This window comes from Gossypium raimondii, chromosome 6 (genome assembly GCF_025698545.1).
Source record: "Gossypium raimondii isolate GPD5lz chromosome 6, ASM2569854v1, whole genome shotgun sequence".
Lineage (NCBI taxonomy): Eukaryota > Viridiplantae > Streptophyta > Magnoliopsida > Malvales > Malvaceae > Gossypium > Gossypium raimondii.
Genome location: NC_068570.1, coordinates 1,645,087 through 1,668,389, shown reverse-complemented (window position 1 = coordinate 1,668,389; position 23,303 = coordinate 1,645,087). Strand labels below are relative to the sequence as shown.

Below are 23,303 nucleotides of genomic sequence, written 5' to 3'. Positions count from 1 at the left end.
ATTATTATTATTATTATTATTATTTATGTTATTGTTAGTATTATAATGATCATCATTCACTAGCCTAGTATTTTCGTTTTATTGATTTACCTATCTATTATATGATCTTTTTGTTCGTCATTATATTGTGCTAATACTTATGCCAAGTATCGTATTTAAATGTATTTGTATTATTTTAAGTGTCACATTATTACCCGATACATAAAAAAGGAAAATTTCAAAATAAGGCAAAATTTTATATTTGGGAGCTTCGAAAAATCGTACCCTAACTTGCGGGGTTTCGATTTTCTCGTTGAACTTAAATAACCGAATATCCTTTTAAAATTAAAATACATAAGATTTAAAATAAAAAATAAAATGCAAACGTATTCTCGAAGGTTCAAAATGTCGTGTCCTAACTTACGAGATGTGGCATTTTGTTATCTCGAGACGAGAGGGTCTTTAACATTGGTTTTGATTTATTCAATTAAAAAAATTTAAAAGAAAAATAATATCATCACAAAGAGGGATCGTATTTTAAATTCTTTCCAAGTTTTCAACTTTCGACATTAAGATAGTAATTAATCAATTAGGTACAAATTTTGGGCGTGACGAGGGTGCTAATCCTTCCTCGCACGTAATCGACTCCCGAACCCATTTTCTTGAATTTCGTAGACCAAAATTGTTGTTTTAGTAAAATCAAAACATTTTATTAAAACGATCAAATTGCAAGGTGATCCGATCACACCTAATAAAAAAGATTGGTGATGACTCCAATTTTCATTTTTAAATAAAAAGTCGACGACTTTTCAAAAAAATGGTTTCGATAGTTATATTGAAGATACTATGGTTTATCTATAGAAACCAATCATTGACTTTTGAAGATTGGATTGGATTCGAGTGAATTAATTCAACCCTTGAAATATTGGGATTGACAATTTAATAAAGAAAATTTTTGGACCTATTAATGTGCTGCTATATTGAAGATTTTATGGTTCATCTATAGAAACCAATCACTGGCTTTTGAAGATTGGATTGGATTCGAGTGAATGAATTCAACCCTTGGATTGTGGAGATTCAATCGAGATTGTGTTGCTGATTTTGGAGAACATATTTTCGATTAATTGTGCTTTGAATGTTGATATTGTAATAGCTATTATCAAGTAGTTATTTTGTATTCACTTAGATTCTATATTAGCAATTAATGCATGCTTTGAGACTTATTTAGGTTTTGTAATGAGAGCTTATTGAAAACACTTTAATCTGTTCATTGTGGAATTGTTTTTGTGAGAGAGTGCTAATTATATTGTAAACATCGTTGAATCTTTATTGTCCAAGTTCTCAAGGGGGATATGGAGGTGAGGATTCTAGCCTTTAGGTATAAATGTGAGATCACTATACTTGAAAAGTGATAAGAGTGTGAATCACTTATTGTATTGTGGATTAAAGATAGTGAAATTATTCACTGAGCTAGGCTTCATAGACATAAGGAAACTGATCTGCGTAAATAAATTATTGGTGTTCTTTATTTTTGTTTGCACAAATTTTTCACAGTACTAAGACGTAGTGACCTCTGCAATCAATCACTTCTATTAATTGTTTTCATATTAAGCAAACGTCAACGGTAGGTAATAACATTTTTTATACAAAATTCCAAGATTTAGCAACAACAAAAATTCATAAGTCTCGAATTTTGAAATTGAAAAAAAGAAAATATCGAAATGAAAGAAAATAAAGAACGAAATTTGGTACTTGAATTTGGTTATTCTACCAATATCAATTTTAGTGATGCCAGTTTAGACTTAGACTCCAAATAAGATTAATTGAATATGAAAATAAAGAAGTTAGATTCAAATAAAATAAATAAGCAATAAAGAAATTGAAATTGAAATAAATAAAACCTTTAGAACCATTAGATAAATATAAAAAATATAATGATTGAACTTAGAACCATATGAAAGCCATAGAAGAAAAACTCCTAAAAACGTGATAATTAGGCTTGGAGAAGTTGAAGACTTACGAATTCAAAATATTTGAAAAATTACCAATACTTCAAAAATAGTAAGAGAAAATCATTGTTACTCGCACAGTATGCTTCACACATATAATAAAAAATTCAAATTTATTCAATAATAAAAAAGGTGGCAGAAGATCTCTATTTATAGGCGAAGTATGAAAAACTAAAAAAATAAATACTTTTTCGATTAACTTATACTTTATTTTCCTTTGATGCGCAGAATGTTTTTCATAAGTTATTTCCCACAAAATGAGGTAAAAGAAGAGAGTATCTAACAACGCGGGCAACGGCATGTGAAAATGTTCCTATCCACTTCCCTGCAACTTTTCTTCTCTTTTTCCTCCAATTTATTACTATCTTTGGCTGAAAACGAGAGCTTCAAGTTTATATATTCTGTTTTCTTCATTCTTTTGTCAAAAATAAAAAGTTCGTAGGTGTGATATCTGATTGGAAGATACTGGTTTTGTCAGGAATTTATCTTTTCCTTTTTCAGCAGCAACAACAACAACAACAAAAGAAATGGATTCGTCAACAGTTCGAATCATCTCAGAATGTTTTGTTAAACCACATGATGTTTCCGAAGAATCAAAACAGCCCTTTTATCTCACAACATGGGATCTTGTCATGCTTTCCGTACACTACATCCAAAGGGGTCTTCTCTTTGCTAAACCACCACCAGGGGATTATTGTGAACAAAAAATGATCAACAAGGTCTTGGGGAGGCTCAAGAAATCCATTTCCATTGCCCTCCTTCATTTCTATCCCTTAGCAGGTCGGCTTGCAACAAAAATAGAACAAAATCCAAAGTCTTATCTCGTATTTGTCGATTGCAACAACAGCCCAGGAGCCAAATTTATACATGCGGCTGTTGATATGTCGGTGTCCGACATTGTTTCCCCTACTTATGTTCCGTTGGTTGTTCAATCGTTCTTTGACCAGGATCGAGCAGTCAACTATGATGGTCACACCAAGCCTTTGTTATCGATTCAGGTCACTGAGCTGGTAGATGGGGTGTTCATAGGTTGTTCCATGAACCATGCTGTTGCCGATGGAACCACCTTCTGCCATTTCATCAACACATTATCCGAAATATTTCAAGCCCAAGGAGATAATATAAAAATCTCACGCCCCCCAGTGTTGGAGAGATGGTGCCCAGAGGGTAACAATGGCCCATTGCTTACCCTTCCTTTCAGTCACCAAGATGAGTTCATCACCAGATTAGAAACACCCCATGTTTTAGAGAGAATATTCCATTTCTCAGCCGAGTCCATCGCAAAGCTCAAAAAAAAGGCTAACGTAGAATCTAACACCACCGAAATCTCCTCCTTTCAGGCTTTATCTGCATTTGTGTGGCTGTCCTTAACAAAGGCTCGTCGTTTTCCCTGTGAAACTGTTACTGCTTGCACGTTGGCTATGAACAATAGGTCAAGACTTGAACCACCATTATCCCCTAATTACTTTGGGAACTCATTTCAAACCGAGACAGTAATGACCACAGCTGGTGAACTGCTTGAACATGGTCTCGGTTGGGCTGCTTGGAAATTGAACCAAGTCGTGGTTAACCACACAGACAAATCAGTCCGTGGTTTCGTCAATGATTGGCTTCGTTCACCTTTCGTTTACCAGTGTCTTACACATTTATATGCACGAAGTGTGCTTATTGGAAGCTCGCCAAGGTTCAATACGTATGGAAACGAGTTTGGGTTAGGGAAAGCACTTACAGTTCGAAGTGGATATGATAATAAGTTTGATGGGAAAGTTTCACTGTATCCAGGCCTTGAAGGTGGAGGAAGTATTGACATGGAAATTTGCCTTCCGCTGTCTTCAATGAAAGCTCTTGAATCAGATGAAGAGTTCATGGCTGTTGTTTCTTCACCCATTTGATGTTGTTTGTCCCCTGCGTTTCGTGTTTTTATTTTGTTTTAAAATTTCAGTTTTGACGTAACAGTAACAAGTTTAGTTATTTTTAAAAGTTGTTGTAGCAAAAATATGATCATGTAACGCCATTCAGCTTACTATTTCTATAAATTACTCAAATAAAAATGTGTGTCAATTATAGATTACCGGATAAGACCACCGGTGATCACGACCGGCAGCCAACAATGGCGGTTTCTAAAATTATTTTTATTAATTTTCATTTGAGTTCGAAAGAAATTAAAAAAAAAAGTAATAAACTTTATTCAATGAAAATTCAAATCAATTAAAAATCAATTAATGACCGGTTACACATTAATAAACATGTCCATTGAATCTTAAAGTAAAAACAGTTTGAATATAAATTAGAGACGTTAATTTCGATTGGACTCTTATTAAAATGAATTGAATATAAAAATAAAGAAATTATATTTAAATAAAATAAATAACTAATAAAGATATCGGAATTGAAATAAGAATACCATAGAATTAGTTTATGAAACCTTACCTAATTTGTATATAAAAATGTCAATGATTGAACTTGAATTTTCGAGACTCTTAAAAACATCAATAATTAAATTTGAAAAAACTTGAAAACTTATAATTCCAGGAAAGCTCGAAAGAAAACAAATACTCCAAAAATAACAAGATTTCTCTCATAATATGCTTCACACTAGAGGTGCTCATAGGCCGGGCCCATAAAAAAATTTTGGCCCGGCCCTAAATATGGGCCTGAAATTTTGCCCAGGCCCGGCCTGAGAAAAAAATACAAGCCCGGGCCCGGCCCGGCCCATTTTTTAATAAATACCAAAAATTTATTTTAAAAATTAAACAAAGTATTTTAAAAATGTTTTAAAATTAAAAATATTTTAAAATTAAAAAATAATAAAAAAAGTATTTTAAAATTAAAAAAATTTAAAAAATAAATATATTTATTATATCGGGTCGGGCCGGGCCAGGCCCGAGCCAAAAATGTGGTGCCCGAGGCCCGGCCCGTTTTCTAAACGGGTCTCATTTTTTTGCCCAAGCCCATATTTCGGGCCTATATTTTTACCCAAACCCTCCCATATTTCGGGTGGGCCGTTGGGCCGGACCGCCCGGCCCATGAGCACCTCTACTTCACACATACAATAAATAAATAAATAAATAAAAACTCTCAAATTTATTCTATGAGAAAAAGGGATTGCCTAAGGTCCATATTAATAGACATAGTTAGAACGACCAATAATAACTCTCTAACCTGTTATAGCCAACCAAAAAAGGGTATCAATGTGAATGGCGCATAGAAATTAAGTGTTTAAATAGAGTAAAAATATCATAGAGGTTCTTATATTAGGAGTCCGGTTGTATTTTGCTTCTTTTACTTAAAAATAGATAAATTAGTTTTTATATGTTAGCTGAAAGAGCAAACTGGTCCATTCTATTAAAAACTTTAATCATTTCTACTATTAAAAACAGGTGCAACTGATAGAATAACCAGCTAGTTACATATGGCATGCCACGTGTACCTCATTTTGACGTACAGGGACTAATTTTTAACAATAAAAACAAATGAAACTTTTAGTAGGACCAATATATTCTTTAATCTAACATGCAAATTTGGTCATTTTTTGGAATAAAAGGAGCAAAATACAATTTGACTCTTAATATAAAGACTTTTATAATACTTTTATGAGTACAAACTCAGTTAAGTACCCGATTATGAAAAATCTCAAAATAATGTTTAAAGGGTATAGTTAAATGAGGTAATTGATATGTGAAAATGTCCGCATCCACTTTTTGTGTAACACCCCAAACCCGGCCTAGACGTTATGGCCAAATCTAGCGATATCACATTGAAGTGTTTTTCGAAAACATAGTGTCGAAACTATTTTTTTAAAACAAAAGTTTATTGTCGACTTAAAAAAGAAAATGGGGAGTCGCCACCGATCTTTTATTGAGGTGTGATCGGATCACCTTGAAAACGATTTTTTGGTCTACGAATTTTGAGAAAATAGGTTCGGGAGTCGGTTACGCACGAGGAAGGGTTAGCACCCTCGTAACGCCTAAAATTGGTACCGAATCGATTGTTTAATGTCTTAGTGTCGAAATTTTGAAAAGATTTTAAAATACGATCCTTTTAACTTGAATAAATTGAATTGAATAACAAGACACTCTTATTTCAAAGAACTAAAATGTCACACCCAGTGAGTTAGGGCGCAACATTTTTTAATCTTCAAAATTAAGTTTGTCCTTTGATTATTAAAACTCATGCATTTCAATTTGAAAAGGATATTCAGTTATTTGGGTCGAATGAAAAATCAAAACCCAGTAAGTTAGGGTTCAATTTCCCAAAATTCCTAAATACAGAATATTGCCTTTATTTTTAGAAATCTTTAACTCAAGGTAGCAAAATGTCATATCCAGTAAGTTAGGATCCAACATTTTGACTTCCCGAGAGAACTTTTATTTTGAATCCGTGTGATTTTATTGCAAAAGAAATACTTGGCTATCTAAATTCAACAAAAAGAATCGAAGCCCAGTAAGTTAGGGCACGAACCTCTATGGAATCGTAAACACCAAATATTTTGAAAATTTTCGGAGTAAAATGATCTTAATACTTTAATGCATTATAACTTTTAAAACAAATGTAATATAATGAAATAGTAATGTATGTCGTAAAGAGGATAATTTGTAATCCAAACGTACACTAAGCAATAATAAACAAGCAATAAATGAATTCAAGCAAGAATAGTAATACTAATATTAAACACATTATGCAAATTATACCAAATTCTTATAAAATATATATATTAATAAATAAGGAATTAAATAATAGCATGTCAAGTTCGAAAATAAAAGTATATAATAGACTTTAAAAATAATGCATGATAAATTTAAAACATGTTAGTAATAATTTAAAATAATAGTATATTACATCTTAAAATCATACTAATAATAAGTTAAAAATCATGTCAAGTTAAATATTAAAATAATATTAGCAATAATGTAATAATAATAATGGATTAAAAATGAAATTGGGATTTAAATAAAAATAAAAAAACACTACAAATAGAAATAAAAGGTAAAATAAAGATAAACTAATTTTATAATCGACTTGAAAAAATGAGGGACTAAAATAGCAAATAAACGCAAAACATCTGACTATCCAAAACCAATAGTAAAAAACGACACCGTTTAAACTTGGATCCAAATGTAATCAGAATCAAATATGCGATATAAATTAAAAGGCTGAAGAAAATCAAATTGAAACTACATAAAACAAAAGGGAACTTGCTGCGCAAATAGACCAATAACCCAAAACGCACGGATCTTGCCCTCGGGTCTGGTCACCGCGCGGGTTTGAGCTCAGTACGACACCGTTTTAGAACCATTAGAACGGGCTTCAAATGGTGCCGTTTCATAGTAGCATATAGCTCAAAAACGAGGCATCAAGCCATTTTGACATATCTACAAACCCTAAGCAAAATTTTTCCTTTGTATGCTGCTCAGCGAACCGACGTTTGGAGGCCCCGATCCCTCGCCCGACTCCGATTGCGACAGAGCGAATGACGTCTCGACTATCAGGTGAGCTACTCTCCCTAACCTCTCTTTCCCTTTTATTTCATGCTATTCATGAACAGAGTAGTAAAAAAACAAAGAAAAGTGAAGAGAAAAAAGATCAAAAATCACCTTACGAAACTCTGTTTTTTTCTTGAATGTTTTTCTATTTTTGTATTCAATCTCCGTGTGTGTGTAAAAAAAATACAAAGGGCTCTATGTTTATTTTATAGCCAAAATAAAAAAATCCAAACAAAATAAAAGAAATACAATGTTTTTTATTTTGTCTCTGCTGCGCTTGTTTGTTTGTGTTCGCTGCAGGTACGGGCTTACGGAGGCGCGATGACATGGAAAGGATGCGTGGTGATGCGGCGCGGAGGGGAGTCTGCTGGCTGCGGCGCTGAAAGTTGTTTGCTGCTAGGGTTTCTGCAATCGGGTTGGGATTTGGGTTGGTTTGTTGGGCTAGGCTTAATTAGGCCTAGTTCATTGGGCTCGGGGTTAATTTTAGTTTATATTGTATCTAGTTATTTTGGGCTTATAACCATGGACTGATAATAATAGACTTTTAATTTTTATTTGGTTTATTTTATTTATGCTTTTGGGCCTGGGAAAATTGGGCCTATTACACATAGTTTCAATGAAAAACCCGCTCTATATTAATTCTCGTTTATTGAAACTCATGTTGTCTTTAGCAGTTTGTTGATCTTATTTGTTGTTCTATATTCAAAACATTGTTTTGATGCGAAAGCTTTTATTTTATGGTATGAAAAGGTGGTGTTTTGAAAAAAACATTCATCTTTTGAAAATCTGTGTCCTACTTCTATCAGATATAAATTAAAATAAGTAAAATCTCCAAATTAAAAGTTTAAAAGAAAATTTTAAAAGGCCTTATTATAGAACAAATACCCAAAATAAATTTCTTATAAAATAAAACTAATGTAAAAGCAAGTGCGGTTGTGTGGCCACCTCCGAGTCCCTCGCAACATCGGTCCCTAAGATTGGGGATTACCTGTAAGACAAACAGAGGGATGAATTTACGAAAACTCAGTGTGTAACCCCATAAAAATAAATAGCCCAATTTAATAACAGTTCAGTTCAGTTGGGCCTTAGCCCATTACAATATCAGTATCAGTGTGGGCCTTATCCCATTACAGTGACAATAATGGTTCAGACATGCAATTAGAAATCCTACCCATCCAGCCTCTACACTCCACTCCTTCCAGCCCAACATTCCATATAGGGATAAAATCACCCACCCATTCCTACACTCCAAAATTAGCACCAGTTGCGGCACTACACAGTATTTGCAGCAGAGCTGCCAGTATAGTACACTTCCTCCATCATAATAATCCCATTCCCATGCAACATATCATACATGTATGCAACATATATATATCGTGGCATGCTCATATACAGTCATGCATAGCATTAAGCATACAGTCATTTTACCACATGAGGGCATAACAGTTATTTTATAACATAAGGGCATAACAGTCATTTTATAACATAGGGGCATAACAGTCATTTTATAACATAGGGGCATAACCGTCATTTTATAACATAGGGGCATAATAGTCATTTTACCACGTGAGGGCATAACAGTCATTTTATAACATAAGGGCATAATAGTTATTTTATAACATAGGGGCATAACTGTAATTTTATAACATAGGGGCATAACCGTTATTTTATAACATAGGGGCATAATAGTTATTTTACCACATGAGGGCATAACAGTTATTTTATAATAGTTTGGGGTCTAGATCTACTTACCGACCTATTAGTAGGTCCACAGTCATCTCGGGCGACCCGTGCAACCTTAACAGTCAAATAGTGAAGTTGGGCCCAAGGCCCATATGTGGCCCATGTGGGCCCACACGTCCGTGTGGCCCACTAGCCCAAAATGGTCTCGATCATAAAATTACACAATTTGGCCCAATTTTCTCCACACGCTCATGTGGTTTACCCGTGTGGGGTCCGCAAACTCGTTGAGCCCACACAGCCTATTTCGGCCCATCGTGGCCCAAAACGGTCTAAGACCACGAAATCGCTCATAGTGGCCGCAACAGTCTAATGCCCACATTCTATGCGTTCGGTTTACCACACGAGTGAGCGCAAGCTCGTGTAGCGTCATTTGTCATATTTTCAGCTTTTACCGGTTTATGCTTTGGGTAGTGTTTACACATCTGATTCGTTTGTCACTTAAAAGCACTTCCGAGCAATCCGAACCTATAATTGATCAACATACACTCAATTAATCAATTAGGGTGAGTTTGGATGGGCGGTGCGTTTACCTGCGGTTAGTGTAAAAACAGCGGTGGCGATGAGATTAGATACTGTAGCGATACTGTAACGTGAGACAAAAGTAAGCTAAACGCACTGTACCGCACCCAATCGCCCATCCAAACCCACCCTTAATCACTTAAATGGTCGAATTAAAACCAACCCAACAACTTACTCAATTAAGGAGCAATCGGAACTTACCCTAACGCTTCAAACTCGGTTTGCTCTCGAAGTAGTATGAGAAAAGTCTCATTCCTCCCAATTTACTGCTGCCAACAACATGTAATCACTAATGGAAAGAATAGAAAATGAAAATAATAAAAAATAAAAATAAACGGTTTGCACCAAGCAACGGCTACCCCAACTCACACATAACTTACCCCTTACCTACCAACATGTAATCAACGAAGAAAGAACGCAACTCCCTTGATTGAACGAACGAAAAAGATACACAAAGCTGAGAAAAATCAAGGGAACAATTCGGCAGCACAAGTAAAAGAAGAAAAGGTAGCAAAGATGAAAAAAAACGTTAGAAAATGAGGAAGCAAAGAATCAAAAAAAATGGCAGAGGGCAAGGAAGGAGAGGGCGGTAACAAAATTTTGAAAAGCAAGAAGAAAAGAACAATGCCAAAAATGATCGAAATTGGGAGGAGAGATAGTTGAAATCTTCAGTCAATTCGGGATAACTCCACAATCCCATATTTGCTCCTAAAATCACTCCAACACTCCCCTATCCAAATCTCCTTAATTATCTACATCAACCTCTCCACTATCAGTGCAGAATTTTAGTCCAACACAAACTCACACACGACACCAGCAGCAAAATAACACCCCTTGTTTGCACAAGTATTCAAACTCAAGACCTCTAGTACTTTGACACTTCACTTAACCAACAAACTAGCAGGCCAATTCTTACTTATTTTACCAACAATAATTTTAAAAGCCTACTAACTATAGGCAAGGGTTTCCTTCCTTAAAAACAAAAAGTTTTTGCACAAGCCCAGGCTTGAACTCAAGACTTTTCGAACACTCTCAAAATATATAACCACTAAAACAAATACAGAGTTGTGTTACAAACATGCAAAAATAAATACTTGAATTTTTGGGGTGTTACATTTTACTTTTTAGGGTTAAAATTTTCAGCAAGTCCTTATACTATATCATAAAGTTCATTTTAATTCCTCTTATATTAAAAGGAATATTTTAATCGTTATATATTTGAAAAGTTAATATTTTAATCCCTGCACTTTAAATTTGTTATAAATGAAAAAATATGATTTTAACTAATGTGACATTAAATCAAATATTAAATTAAAAGGTTAAGGAACAAATATTAAATCAGTGCATGGCTTCGTCAATGATTGGCTTCGTTCACCTTTTGTTCACTAGATTTCTCATCTTTTTGACCCACAAACTGTAGTGATGACAGGCTCTCGAAGGTTCAATACATACGGAAATGAGTTTGGGTTAGGGAAAGCATTGACAGTTCGAAGTGGATCTGCTCATAAGTTTGATGGGAATGTTTCATCGTATCCAGGACGTGAAGGTGGAAGAAGTATAGACCTGGAAATTTGCCTTACACCATTTTCAATGAACGCCTTTGAATCCGATGTGACAGATTGTTCGTGCTTATTTGGAATCATTTCCTTGCGCATTTGGAAAACTCGCAACATGTTCACCTTTCAAGTCGAATGATACACTCAAAGCTTCTCTTAATTGGGCAAGGCAGTATACCTCAACATCAAAGCTTCCTTCTCATAAAAAGCCTTCATTCAGTGGTATTTCTCATCTTGCTAGGAATTAAGTTCGGTTGAACACAGATGGATCGATCAGATTCAAGGAAGGTTTCGCTGCGGTTGGAGGTTTAGTAATGGGAGTGGATAATTGGTTTCGGCAGATACTTAGGAAGCTTATTACAGATCGTAACTTCGATAGAGTTTTAATTCAATTTGATTGTCTCGAAGTTGTTAATATAATTCAAGAAGGTTCATCTGATGATTTTAATTCTACCTTAATTAGAAGAATCCATCTGATATTATAAATGATAAATCATTAAAGGATTTAACATATCCCTCAAAAAGATAATTTATTTGCGAATAGTCTTGTCAAGTTGGTGCGCAAAAGAAGAACGGGCCTAAGACTATATGAAGACCCTCCTTGGAGTTAGTTTAATTTAGTTTTATGTACTTATTTTCAAAAAAAAAAAAGCTAACATATTTGGAAAGCTGTAATTTTAGTTTAATGGAATAACACCGTAACTATAATTAACGTTGTATTAAATCAAATATTAAATTAAATTAAAAAATTAAACAACAATTTTAAAGAGTGATGAAATTGATTTTGCTTTTATTTTCAATTTTTTAGATTCTATTTTTTATATTTAAATTTTTTGTAATTTGGTTGATATCAATCATCATTAAACTACACTATTTCATTTTATTTTTAAATTTAATAATCTGTTTAATTGAATTTAATATTTTATTTAAAGTCATGTTAATTTAAAGCCACGTTAAAGTTAACGTGTAGGTATTAAAATGTCATTTTTCCAATGCTATTATTTAATGTGCAGGGATTAAAATGTTAACCGTAAAAGAAATACGAAAGAATGTAAAACTAAAAACTACTTCAATTTTTTTTAATTTTATACCAATGGGGATTACTCTCCATACATAATAATATAGTTTGATGGTGCAGTATCAAGGTTTTTAGAATTGGACAGGTGATCAAACTGGTTAGGTTATCAGTTTGTTAGTCTATTCGGTTTAATTAAATAATTATTAAAAATTTATAAAAATAAAATACATTAAAATATTAAAATTCGGTCCAATTGCCCAATTCAACCGTTTTTTTGTCCAGTACAACTGATCTATATCGACTCCCGTATCAATCAATTCAATGCCCTTCTTTAGATTGGTACCCCAATAAGTTCTCGATTCAATTGGTTTAGTCCAATTCAAACAACCTTGCTGCGTTTTCCCCTTTATCTTTTTGTATTATTTTATTTTGGATTAATATATATTTCATATTTAAATTTGTTTTAATATTTAATTTGGTACTTAATTTTTCCTAAATTGATACTTAAGTTTAAATTCAATGTTCAATTTGATACCTAGACCAAAAGATATCACATTACCTAATGAATATTTAATAATATTATAGTAAAAATATCATAAGAAAAACCTCGTATACCAAATTGAACATCAAAACTAAATTTAAGTTTTTAATTAGAGAAAAAATCTAATTACCAATTTAAATAGAGAAACCAACCTCAAATATTAAATTAAACATTAAAACCTTAAATCTACCTTCTTTTCACTTTTATAAAGCAGAATTAAAATTGCATTCCACTTATACTTCAATTTATTCACTTGACAAACATTTCCATAAAGTGTTGGCTACCGTTGAGTAGTAAAAATCGCCGACGTAAAGAAAAATGCACGCTAAGCCCGACTCAGAGGTGACAAGCCTTGCCCCATCGTCACCGACGAGGTCCCCACGGCGTCCCGTTTACTACGTACAAAGTCCTTCACGTGATTCCCACGACGGAGAGAAAACAACCACGACCTCCTTCCATTCCACCCCAATTCTCAGTCCGACTGGTTCACCGCCGCATTCCCATTCCTCCGTTGGCCGTCATTCACGCGAATCCTCGTCAAGCCGGTTTTCCGGGTCTCTCAAACCCGGTTCCCGCAAAGTTTCACCTAACGACGGGTCATCTAAATCAGGTCAGGGGAAAGGATCATCATCATCACATCATAAACAATGGAAAGATTGTGATGTGATCGAAGAAGAAGGGTTACTTGAAAGTGAAGAACGTGAGAAAAGTCTCCCTCGAAGATGCTATTTATTAGCTTTTGTTGTTGGATTCTTTGTTCTTTTCTCTATGTTTTCTTTGATTTTATGGGGAGCTAGCAGACCCCAGAAACCCAAAATCACAATGAAGGTAAATATTTTCAATCACTTTGATGATTCAATTCTTTTAGCTCGAATAACGAAATGGGTTTATTGTTTGATTTTGTTTTTAATTTGGTCTTTTGTTTTCTTTTTAGAGTATAAAATTTGAGCAATTCAAGATCCAAGCTGGTTCAGATTTCACTGGGGTTTCAACTGATATGATCACTATGAATTCCACCGTGAAAATGATTTATCGTAACACAGGAACATTCTTTGGCGTTCATGTCACTTCATCTCCTTTAGATCTGTCGTATTCTCAAATCAACATTGCTTCGGGAACTGTAAGTCCACTTTACCGGAAAAGAACTACATTTCTGTTTTACCAAAAGGGGATAATTTTATCATGAGTCCTTTAAATATAGCAGAGATTTTAACTTAGTCCCATATAGGCAAAGTTGTTTAAACCAGACTGAGAATAGACCGAGGTACTGGTTTGGAGAGAGGGGTTAGACTTGTTGACTCGCGAACTGCTTGGAATCAGTTATATTGAGATAAAAAATTTGGTTGAATCGATTGAATTCATTTTTTCTATTTTTAATTTTTTATAATTTTTTTCTAATATATTTAATCAAGCTGGATGAACTAATCGAATTGGGAACTGATGGTCTAATCAGTTCAACCACCAGTCCGATTCTAAAAACCTTGAAATAGGTTCGTCGATCAGCTTAATCATTAGCTTCGTTGTTAAATGTCGTATCAAATATGATGTAGAATATATTTAAAACACGTGGAAGAAATCTGTAAAGTGCAATAGTCTTCATAATTTTTTGTTAAGGGATTTTCGACTCTTTTAGAAAGTCTATGAAGTGTTGTTTGTTTGTAGTCGGTGGACCCTTTTACAAGTTCGGTATTGTCTCCTGAATGGATTTTGTCTTCCAACTCTACCAAATGCCTAGGCGCACATGGTTTGCTTATTCAAGCATCTAATGAAGCATTCCCGCTTTGTGAACCAGTTGCCTATTCTGGCACTTGCAAAGTCAGAAGACAAATATCCCATCAAAGACAATATTGAACATGTTGAAGGATCTGTTAACTCCAATCAGACAATACTTCACAAAAGCTTTTCCTAAGAGTCAGAAATTCATTATCGATTTAATTGACACTATTTATATAACACATTGCCGTTGCAATTATCAACGTTGGTATCTAACAATTAAGTACGGATTAATACAATACTAGTACTTTTAACACTTAATCAAAACATTTCTATAAACTAATTTAGAATCTAAATAATGGTTTGGGATGTTTTATGCAATTAACCCAATTCGAATTTATTTCAGATGAAGAAATTTTATCAATCAAGGAAGAGCCAAAGGTCAGTATCCATAACGGTGACGGGTAACAAGGTTCCATTGTACGGAAGTGGAGCAAGTTTAAGCAGTTCGACAGGGACAACATCGGCTCCAATTTCACTTAAACTCAATTTCATTGTCCGATCCAGAGCTTACGTGTTGGGCAAATTGGTTAAGCCAAAATTCTACAAGAAAATCCAATGTGATTTAACTTTCGATCCCAAGAAACTTAATCTCCCCATTTCCCTCAAGAAATCTTGCACTTACGACTAATACGGTTCGAATTTATATTCAAAATTTATATCAACACGAAACTGATATCAGCTGAAGATTTGATATAATTTTTACTAATGTAAAAGTAGGAATATATATATATATATATATTCATTGTTTTATGTGATTGTGACGTTACAAAAGTTTGTAATAATAAGAGAGTTTTAAATGTTTTGAGTGAAGTATGAGTTTTGCTTGAGTAAGATTGTGCTTGAAGGAATCAACAAAGGCTTTTACTTTTATTATTAGGTTAAATTATCGTTTGAGTCCTCTACTATATAAAAATTTGAGATTCTTTAATTATATATAGATTGATCTTTTATTTTATTTTTTAATTTTGTTAACTTACTTTTATTTTTATATTATAAGCTTAGTTCAAATTATTAACTAGTTAATTATTCTCGTTAAAGTGCCCATAACATCAATAAAATGAAGTTTAAAGATATTTTTAAAAGAATTTACATAAACACTTCCTGATTTTTAGGTCAGATCATTGTATTTTTATCGCTTTTAAATTTAGATAATTTCAAATTTGGGATGTTTTAAGTTTAAATTATAAGATTGTGATATTTATTTTTATGTTAAAATTTAACTATATGGAATTTAAATTTAAGTTTGAATTAATTAAATGGAATTTTGAGTTGGTGTAATTATTTATGAAATTTATGGAGCCATGTGGATGCCCTATTCTTTTCTGCACATGGTTTGCTTATTCAAAAGAACATGACTCGGTTTTTAAAAAAAGGAGAAATAATAATGATCCATAATCAATCACTAAAACGATCTCAAAATACATTATTAGAATCAATCATGGAGAATATGTCTTCTTAACCAACTTTTGGTAGGAATTTGTTTATATTTATATGAGGGAAAAAGTGGCATAGACAACTGTTATAGAAACAATTTCTAACTCCATTTGTTTTGTTTTAGCCTTTTGTCCAATTGTTGTTTATTATTCGATACAAATATATGTGAATTACGAATATTATTTTTAAGATAATATCTAGAACTATCTATAGCCCTTTCCCAACCGATAAATAGGAGGATAATGTGCTTCAACGCACTCAAACCCATATTTTTTTGTATTGGCAACAATGCTCATGCTAATTGAGCTAAAACTCAATCGACAAAATTTAGAATTTAGTTACTATACTTCAAATCATTATTAATTAATTCAAATCGTTAATATCATTAATTATTCACCTTAGTTATTAATTATTAATTTAGTTACATGGGAATATTTTTAGGGCAAATTACACCTTAGTTACTAAACTATAGGTAAGTAATTATTTTGGTCACTTAATTAAAAAAGTTATAATTTGGTCACTAAACTTTTTGAAAGTTTTCATTTAAGTCACTAACTTATTCAAAAAATTTTATTTAAGTCATTGAGCTATTAAGTTTTTTTTTTAATTCCGACAGTGAGCTCCAAGCTACAATTCGATAATTGGTATGCAAATCAGTACCCATCAACGAGTAGAAGAACATGCCTTAGATCCAAGTAAAACTGATGGTCAATGTCGGAGATTGGAGAGAAAAGTTGTTTGAATTTTGATTTGCAAATTCTTGACATCCAAAGCTACTTCATGAAAGAAAACTGAAATGTAGAAAAGAATGGCAAAAACAACTTTCGTCTGGTACAAGTAGTGTGAATAGAGAAATCCATATAACATCGATTTTAGCAACCTGACCTGCCAAAAAACTTGTTTTACTATTTAAAATAATAATAAAATATATTTTATGTTACTATTTATATATTGGGTAAACTTCATTGGTTGACACCGAACTGAGTAAGTTTCTTTTTTGGTTAGCCAACTATGAAAAGTTATAAAACGATCACCTAACTATTTGACTTTTTCTTTTTTGGTCACTAGTCGCTAAATAGCTAACAGGAAGATAACATGACATTTTTAAAATTGGCATAATAACAAGTTTAACTCTCAACATTTACATATTGCGTCAATTTTATCTTAATTTTTTAAAAATTATCTCTTATACGCATTACCTAAATTTATCCTATTTTTACATAAAATAATAATCCACATAAAATATTTTTTAGCACAAAAAAATACATTGCTTTCCTTATACTTTAAATGGTTGTAAACTTGATATCTCTTAGTGACAGTTAACTTATTTTTGTTAGCTTGAGCTATCTATCATTGATGAAGCAAATAAAAGTTTTAAATGTTTCTTTTAAAGCTATTAGACTTAAAATTGAATTGAATTAATAAAGTGGGTACTTTTCATTAACAATTTGAATTACTTAATAATATTAAAAGTCAAATTATTCTAATTAAAATATAAGGACTAAATCTCAAATGTTAACATAATGGAAAGACCCAAATGCAAATGGAATAAGTTAATTTTGGAATTGTTGATGTACTTATGTATTAATATAATTCTAGTTATAGTAGGCAATGGTTGAGAACTTGAATATTAAGGGTTTAGGTTTAAGTGCTACCATTTATAATTGTAATACGTGGATCTCTCTCTTATTTTATGTGTATGCGTTGTCTCCGATTCTGTTAGGATTAATTTAGCTTTTGTCACTTTAATTATGATTAATTGTTCATAATTAAAGTTTGAACTTAATATATTAATTTCTTTTCCTTCTATAATAATTTCATCTCAAAGAAGAAACTAGAAAAATCAATTTATAAAAATTTGAAAGATTGTAGCCTTTAATTGATTCTCCAATGAATCGAGTAAAGTTGTTCATAGATTAGGTCATTCATCAATTAATAACATATATAATTGCCTAAGTTTGGCCCAGTCCAAATATTGATTTAAAATTTACTAAAATTATCAATATTTATAAACGATTAATCTAAACTCGTTTAAACACACTTATATTATTTTTGTTTATTTTAAAATAAAATATTAAAATCATATATATCTTTTACTACCATTATATAAAATATATTTTTAATTAAATTTCTAAAGATAATGGCTTAACTTACTTTTTAATATTTAATTTGTAATGTTATATATTTGATTTTACTATAATACGAAATGAAAAAGATTAACATCTCATAAACTTAAAAACGGGTCAATCTGAGTTTGAGCTTTAAATTTTAGAATCCAAATCTAATTTATATTTTTTGGGGTCAAAATCAAGCTATTTATCGTCGAGAATAATGACTAATCTTTTCACTGTAAGTGCTGTCCAAACTAACCACCGAATGTGTTCCATTCCTTGACTAATATTTTAAGTACACGATATAATAATTTTATCATTTATGGATATACTAAAAATGTTGATTATGATTTTGATTTCTACATATCTTTTTTTTTCCCAAGCATCACCAAGTTAAATCTAAGGACACATTATTTCTTGCATTCTGATCTTATTTCATTGCTTAATCATTGCAAGAGAAATCAAACAGCTAGAGTCGGAGAAAGATCATGGTTACTTGGCAAAAAATCATATAGAAGATCTCAAAGCAAAGTTCAGCATATTGTAACAATGCTAATCAAGCATGTAAATTTGTGTGGCTTTCAAATTAATTGATATAAAATTTAGAATTTCATCGTTGGATTTGTAAACCTTTCACTTGTATAAAAAAAACATATTGTAACAATGGGTGAAAAGAGGGAGACAAAAGAGCCATACAAAAATCAAATGGAACATGAAACAATGTTTTCTTTTTTACCTCCTGCAACGAGTGATCCTAGAGCAGCCTCTGGTATAAGGATTAACAGCCTTTCTAGCTTTGAAACAATCGGGTGTGTAATAAGACCTTCCCGAACGAGGCGGGCATGGAATCCTATTAGCCGAGAGTGCACCATACGAAATGTAATATCGAATGTGTTTCCTATAAAGTGATCTCCTATCAATGCCATTGCTACCTTCTTCGGTACCCGACATCATCCAAGGCCATTCGAGCTCGTCCTCAGTCATGAGCTGGTAGGTGGTTCGATCGAGCTGAGAGTTGACAGTACCGAGCAGCATTGTGGTGATAAGAAGCAGTAGTTTGAGAAACAAGGATGCCATTGATGAGCTTTTGGCCAAAAATGGATGAAACTTTAAGATTTTCTAAGGTGAATTCATTTTGTTGTGGAGGGAAGTACATTTGGGGACAGAAATCACATGTTATTTGATATTATTTGCCGACTCTATTTGATAGCCACTGCAACGCTGAGCATATCACTGCCCCATGCCCCTATTTGCCTGCCTCAATTAACGCGCTGAATGCACAACTTTCAAATTGATGCAATGATTGTCAATAGCTTTACATTTTTAATATTTTTTAATTTCATTTGTTTAATTCAGATTTGTCTGTACATATACATTTTGTCGCATCAATTTGGCTTTAAGGTTGTAATTAGTAATTAAGAGTTTTTTTGTCTAATTAAATAATTAAATTTGGTCTCAAGATTCAATTTTGTATCTAACTTATTTTAGGCCCAATTAGATACCTAAATTTAGATTTATGATTCAAATTGATTCCCCTAAGTATAAATTTGGACTACAAAACCAAGTTTAGGAACCAATTTAAACTAAGAAGCCAAGTTCAAGTATCTAATTGGACCAAAATAAATTTTAAGTACCAAATTGAACCCTAAAGGCAAGTTTAAGTACTTAATTGAACCAAAAAAATATTAGATACCAATTTGAACCTTAAAGCTAAGTTCATGCACCAAAATATATATTTCCTTTTTAGCATAAATCCAGTTTGAATTCAATATGAAAGACGAGATAAAAAATTTTAAAAATTCGAGAAAATAAAGTTAAAATTTTATGTTAAAATAGCTTAAATTTAAATTAATAAATTTTGAAGGAGCCAAGAAATGAAAATTTTCCATTTTTAATCTATTACAAGTATAATTTAAATAACCATTGGTCGTGTCATAAAAAGGTAATTAAGTCTTGGAACTTTACATCTGTGATCCCATTCTATTTTTTTCTTCATGTTAATTGGGCAATGAAACTAATAATGATATGATGATATGATATTTTATTTGATTAAATAAGTCATGTCACAAAGAGGTTCGTACAAATTATTTGTCGAAATAAAATTTCAACTATTTAATTGTGTAAATTTTATGTATTAAATTGAAAAATAATATAGTTTTCATGAATCACATTAAAATTAACAATTCGATGTTGATTTAGGGTATAAGTTTAAGTTTTGGTTATTTAACTTTAAAAAGTTATAAAATGGTCATTAGACTGTTAAGATTTTTTTTTTTTAAATGCGGCTATCGAGCTCCAAGTGACGATTCAATAATTGGTAAGGTGAGTTGGTACCCATCAACGAGTAAAAACACATATCTTAGATTCAAGTCAAACTGACGATCAATGTTAGAGATCGGAGAAGAAATTTGTTTGAATTTTGGTTCGCAAATTCATGACATTTCAAGTTGTTTTCATGAACAAAATTGAACTGTTAAACAGAATAAGAAAGAGAGCTTTCGATCGATGCAGGTGGTGCATACAGTAATGATTTTAACAATTTCATGACTGAAATGAAAACTTTTAAATACTTCAATGACTATTTTATAACTTTTTAAAATATTAAATTACCAAAACATTATCTTACTAATAATTTAGTATTATTCCTACATCCTCTCTTTATTAAGATATTCAATTGGTTGTCATTATTAATCTCTTTGTTCTCCATTCTGTCTAGCAATATTCATGTTGTCTCGACTCCGTAGTGTACATCATGATTATCAGTACACTGAAACATACTGATATTATTACGTATCAATAAAAACACGATATGACCATCAATATAGTATGGACAAAATTTGTTAGCAACACCATAATGTTTGAGATACTGTAAAAACGATTGCACTAAGTTTTCGTGCACGAGGGTCATTTACATGTTTGACATTGATGTAACCTTCATTGTGCAGGACCCGAGTTCCACGACGTCTCTCCCTTGCCACCCATAAGTGTCGAGATTTTGTATGTTGTTTCATATACGCTTTAAATAAAAAGTATTACCAGCTTTGTCACCTTTACTAAGCCCAATACAGATAGTACAAAACATTTGACGTTGAGGGCCGAAGCCCATTAAAAAATTAGTTCAATAGCTGTTTGAAGTTGGCATAGCTGAGAAATAATAAAAATGCAAAGATAATATCATAAAAATAAGAGTTAATTGCATGAGACATCTTCAAATTATGTCGCTTATTTTAAATTGGTTTTTAACTTTTAAAATATTCTAATTACATCTTTCAAATATCGGTTGTACCAATTAAGTTTTTTTGTTATTAAAACCATTGATTTAATTGTTAAATAACAAGTCAAATCTTATGTAACTAATTTAAATTAGAAAAACTTTAAAGATAAATAAAATGCTTTTTTACTAAAATAGGTTAAAAAAAATTTTGTACTGAAATAGGTCGTCAGAAAGATTATTTACGAAAATAGTACATTTTTTGTAACGGCGCCTATCTCATTGGCGCCAATGAATATTTTAGGGTTTTTTTTACACAAATAGGGTGAAAAAAAATCTACTAAAATAGGGTGTCAAAAAAGTATTTATTAAAATGGGTTACTTTTTTCATTGGAGCCTATTAGATAGGCGCCAATGAATAAAAAATAATAATTTTTTTAAATAAAATATTTTTATATTTTTTTAATAATTTTTTAAAAAAATACGGGTCAAAATACGATCAACGGGTCGGGTCAGGTCGGGTCGGGTGGCGTCTATCAAGTAGGCGCCAATGAAGGTGCCTCATAAAGAGGCGCCAATGGTGGCCTTCTGCCCACCGCTGCACCAACAGCATGTGTTGTCCCTTCATGTACGTTTTTTTTTTTTTTGCCTATAAGTAAATGTAAATGGTCCCAACATGCCACACGGTAGAGAAAAAAAAAAGAGAGAAAGGAGAAGAAGAGAAGGAGAAGGAGAAGAAGAAGAAAGAAAAAAAAAGGTAATGTATTTTTTTAGTAAATAATTTGTTTATAATTTAAAAAGTTTATAGTTTGTGAATTTTTTAGAAGATATTTTAGAAGATATTGTGAATTTTTTGTTATTAATTATTAATTATAAATTATCTATATTTAGTGTTTATAGTTTAGATTAGAATTTTGTATGAATATTCTAACTTTTTGTATGAATATTGTAAATTTTTATGAATATTGTAATGTTGTATGAATATTGTAATTATTTTATAATTAAATTTGTATTTATAGTTTTGGATTAGTTTTTGTATGAATATTGTAATTTTTGTATGAATATTGTAATATTATAATTTTGTATGAATTTTGCAATTTTTTGTGTGAATATTGTAATATTGTAATTTTGTATAAATATTGTAATATTATAATTTTGTATGAATATTGTAATGTCGGGATATATTGTAATATTGTAATTTTTGTATGAATATTGTAATTATTTTATAATTAATTTGTTAGTAATTTGGGATTATGTTATAAATTTTGTGTTTGTAATTATTTAAAATTTAATTTATTAGTAATTTAGGATTAAGCTATAAGTTGTTGTGTTTAGTTTAGTATTTGGTGAGTTTAACATATAAAGTTTATAAAAAAATTAAAATCATTTCATTAAAAGTTTAATTATAAAAAATTTAAAATCATTTTATTAAAAGTTTAATTATAATGACTTTTTAATCATATAGTTGTTGTTAACTCATTTAATTTGTATATAATGTAGCTTTTATATAATTTAATTTAATTTGATTTTGTATTTATTTAATAGTAATTATTAATTTTTAAAACAAATTAATCAATTCATTTTTTGATTGCGATTTGCGGAAATGGGTTCTCTAATTAATAATAATAATCACATATCAAGTACTATTAATGAAATGGTAATAAAATTTTTATTTGATATTCATGTTATTTGCTGAATTAAATTATATTGTATTAACTATTTTGCTAATTTAATAGTCAGGGTCCGTACCGCGTATTGAGGGGCCGTGTTAATAGTGTAGGGTTTCAGCCAGATGAACGCCTAATACCATACTTAGAGTTAGCCGGGTTCGGATCAGCGGCATTGATCCGGACTTTTGATCTGCGATACGACTTGATTTCTGCTTTAGTCGAGCGATGGCGTCCAGAGACCCACACATTTCAT

The 23,303-nt window shown here is 31.6% G+C and overlaps 3 protein-coding genes across 3 annotated transcripts; 2 read left to right on the top strand and 1 right to left on the bottom strand.

Annotated features, from left to right (window-relative positions):
• Nucleotides 1-2,325: 2,325 nt before the first annotated feature.
• LOC105774507 (uncharacterized acetyltransferase At3g50280) lies at nt 2,326-3,880 on the top strand. The gene has a single exon (XM_012597017.2). The coding sequence runs from the start codon at nt 2,516-2,518 to the stop codon at nt 3,878-3,880; it is 1,365 nt and encodes a 454-aa protein (XP_012452471.1). The 5' UTR covers nt 2,326-2,515.
• Nucleotides 3,881-13,086: 9,206 nt separating this feature from the next.
• On the top strand, nt 13,087-15,579 carry LOC105774826 (uncharacterized). Its single transcript, XM_012597395.2, has 3 exons — nt 13,087-13,676; nt 13,783-13,968; nt 14,968-15,579. The coding sequence occupies exons 1-3, from the start codon at nt 13,167-13,169 to the stop codon at nt 15,250-15,252; spliced, it is 981 nt and encodes a 326-aa protein (XP_012452849.1). The 5' UTR covers nt 13,087-13,166; the 3' UTR covers nt 15,253-15,579.
• Nucleotides 15,580-18,722: 3,143 nt separating this feature from the next.
• Nucleotides 18,723-19,363, bottom strand: LOC105772330 (protein RALF-like 34). Its single transcript, XM_012593619.2, has one exon. It carries the CDS (start codon nt 19,244-19,246, stop codon nt 18,902-18,904), a length of 345 nt encoding a protein of 114 aa, XP_012449073.1. The 5' UTR covers nt 19,247-19,363; the 3' UTR covers nt 18,723-18,901.
• Nucleotides 19,364-23,303: the final 3,940 nt, after the last annotated feature.

Excerpts from the sequence above, each read along its gene's own strand:
- LOC105774826 (XM_012597395.2), top strand. The coding sequence starts at position 13,167 with ATGCACGCTAAGCCCGACTCAGAGGTGACAAGCCTTGCCCCATCGTCA. Across the intron at positions 13,677-13,782 it reads AACCCAAAATCACAATGAAG|AGTATAAAATTTGAGCAATT; the intron begins GTAAATATTTTC and ends TTTTCTTTTTAG. Across the intron at positions 13,969-14,967 it reads TCAACATTGCTTCGGGAACT|ATGAAGAAATTTTATCAATC; the intron begins GTAAGTCCACTT and ends AATTTATTTCAG.
- LOC105774507 (XM_012597017.2), top strand. The coding sequence starts at position 2,516 with ATGGATTCGTCAACAGTTCGAATCATCTCAGAATGTTTTGTTAAACCA.
- LOC105772330 (XM_012593619.2), bottom strand. The coding sequence starts at position 19,246 with ATGGCATCCTTGTTTCTCAAACTACTGCTTCTTATCACCACAATGCTG.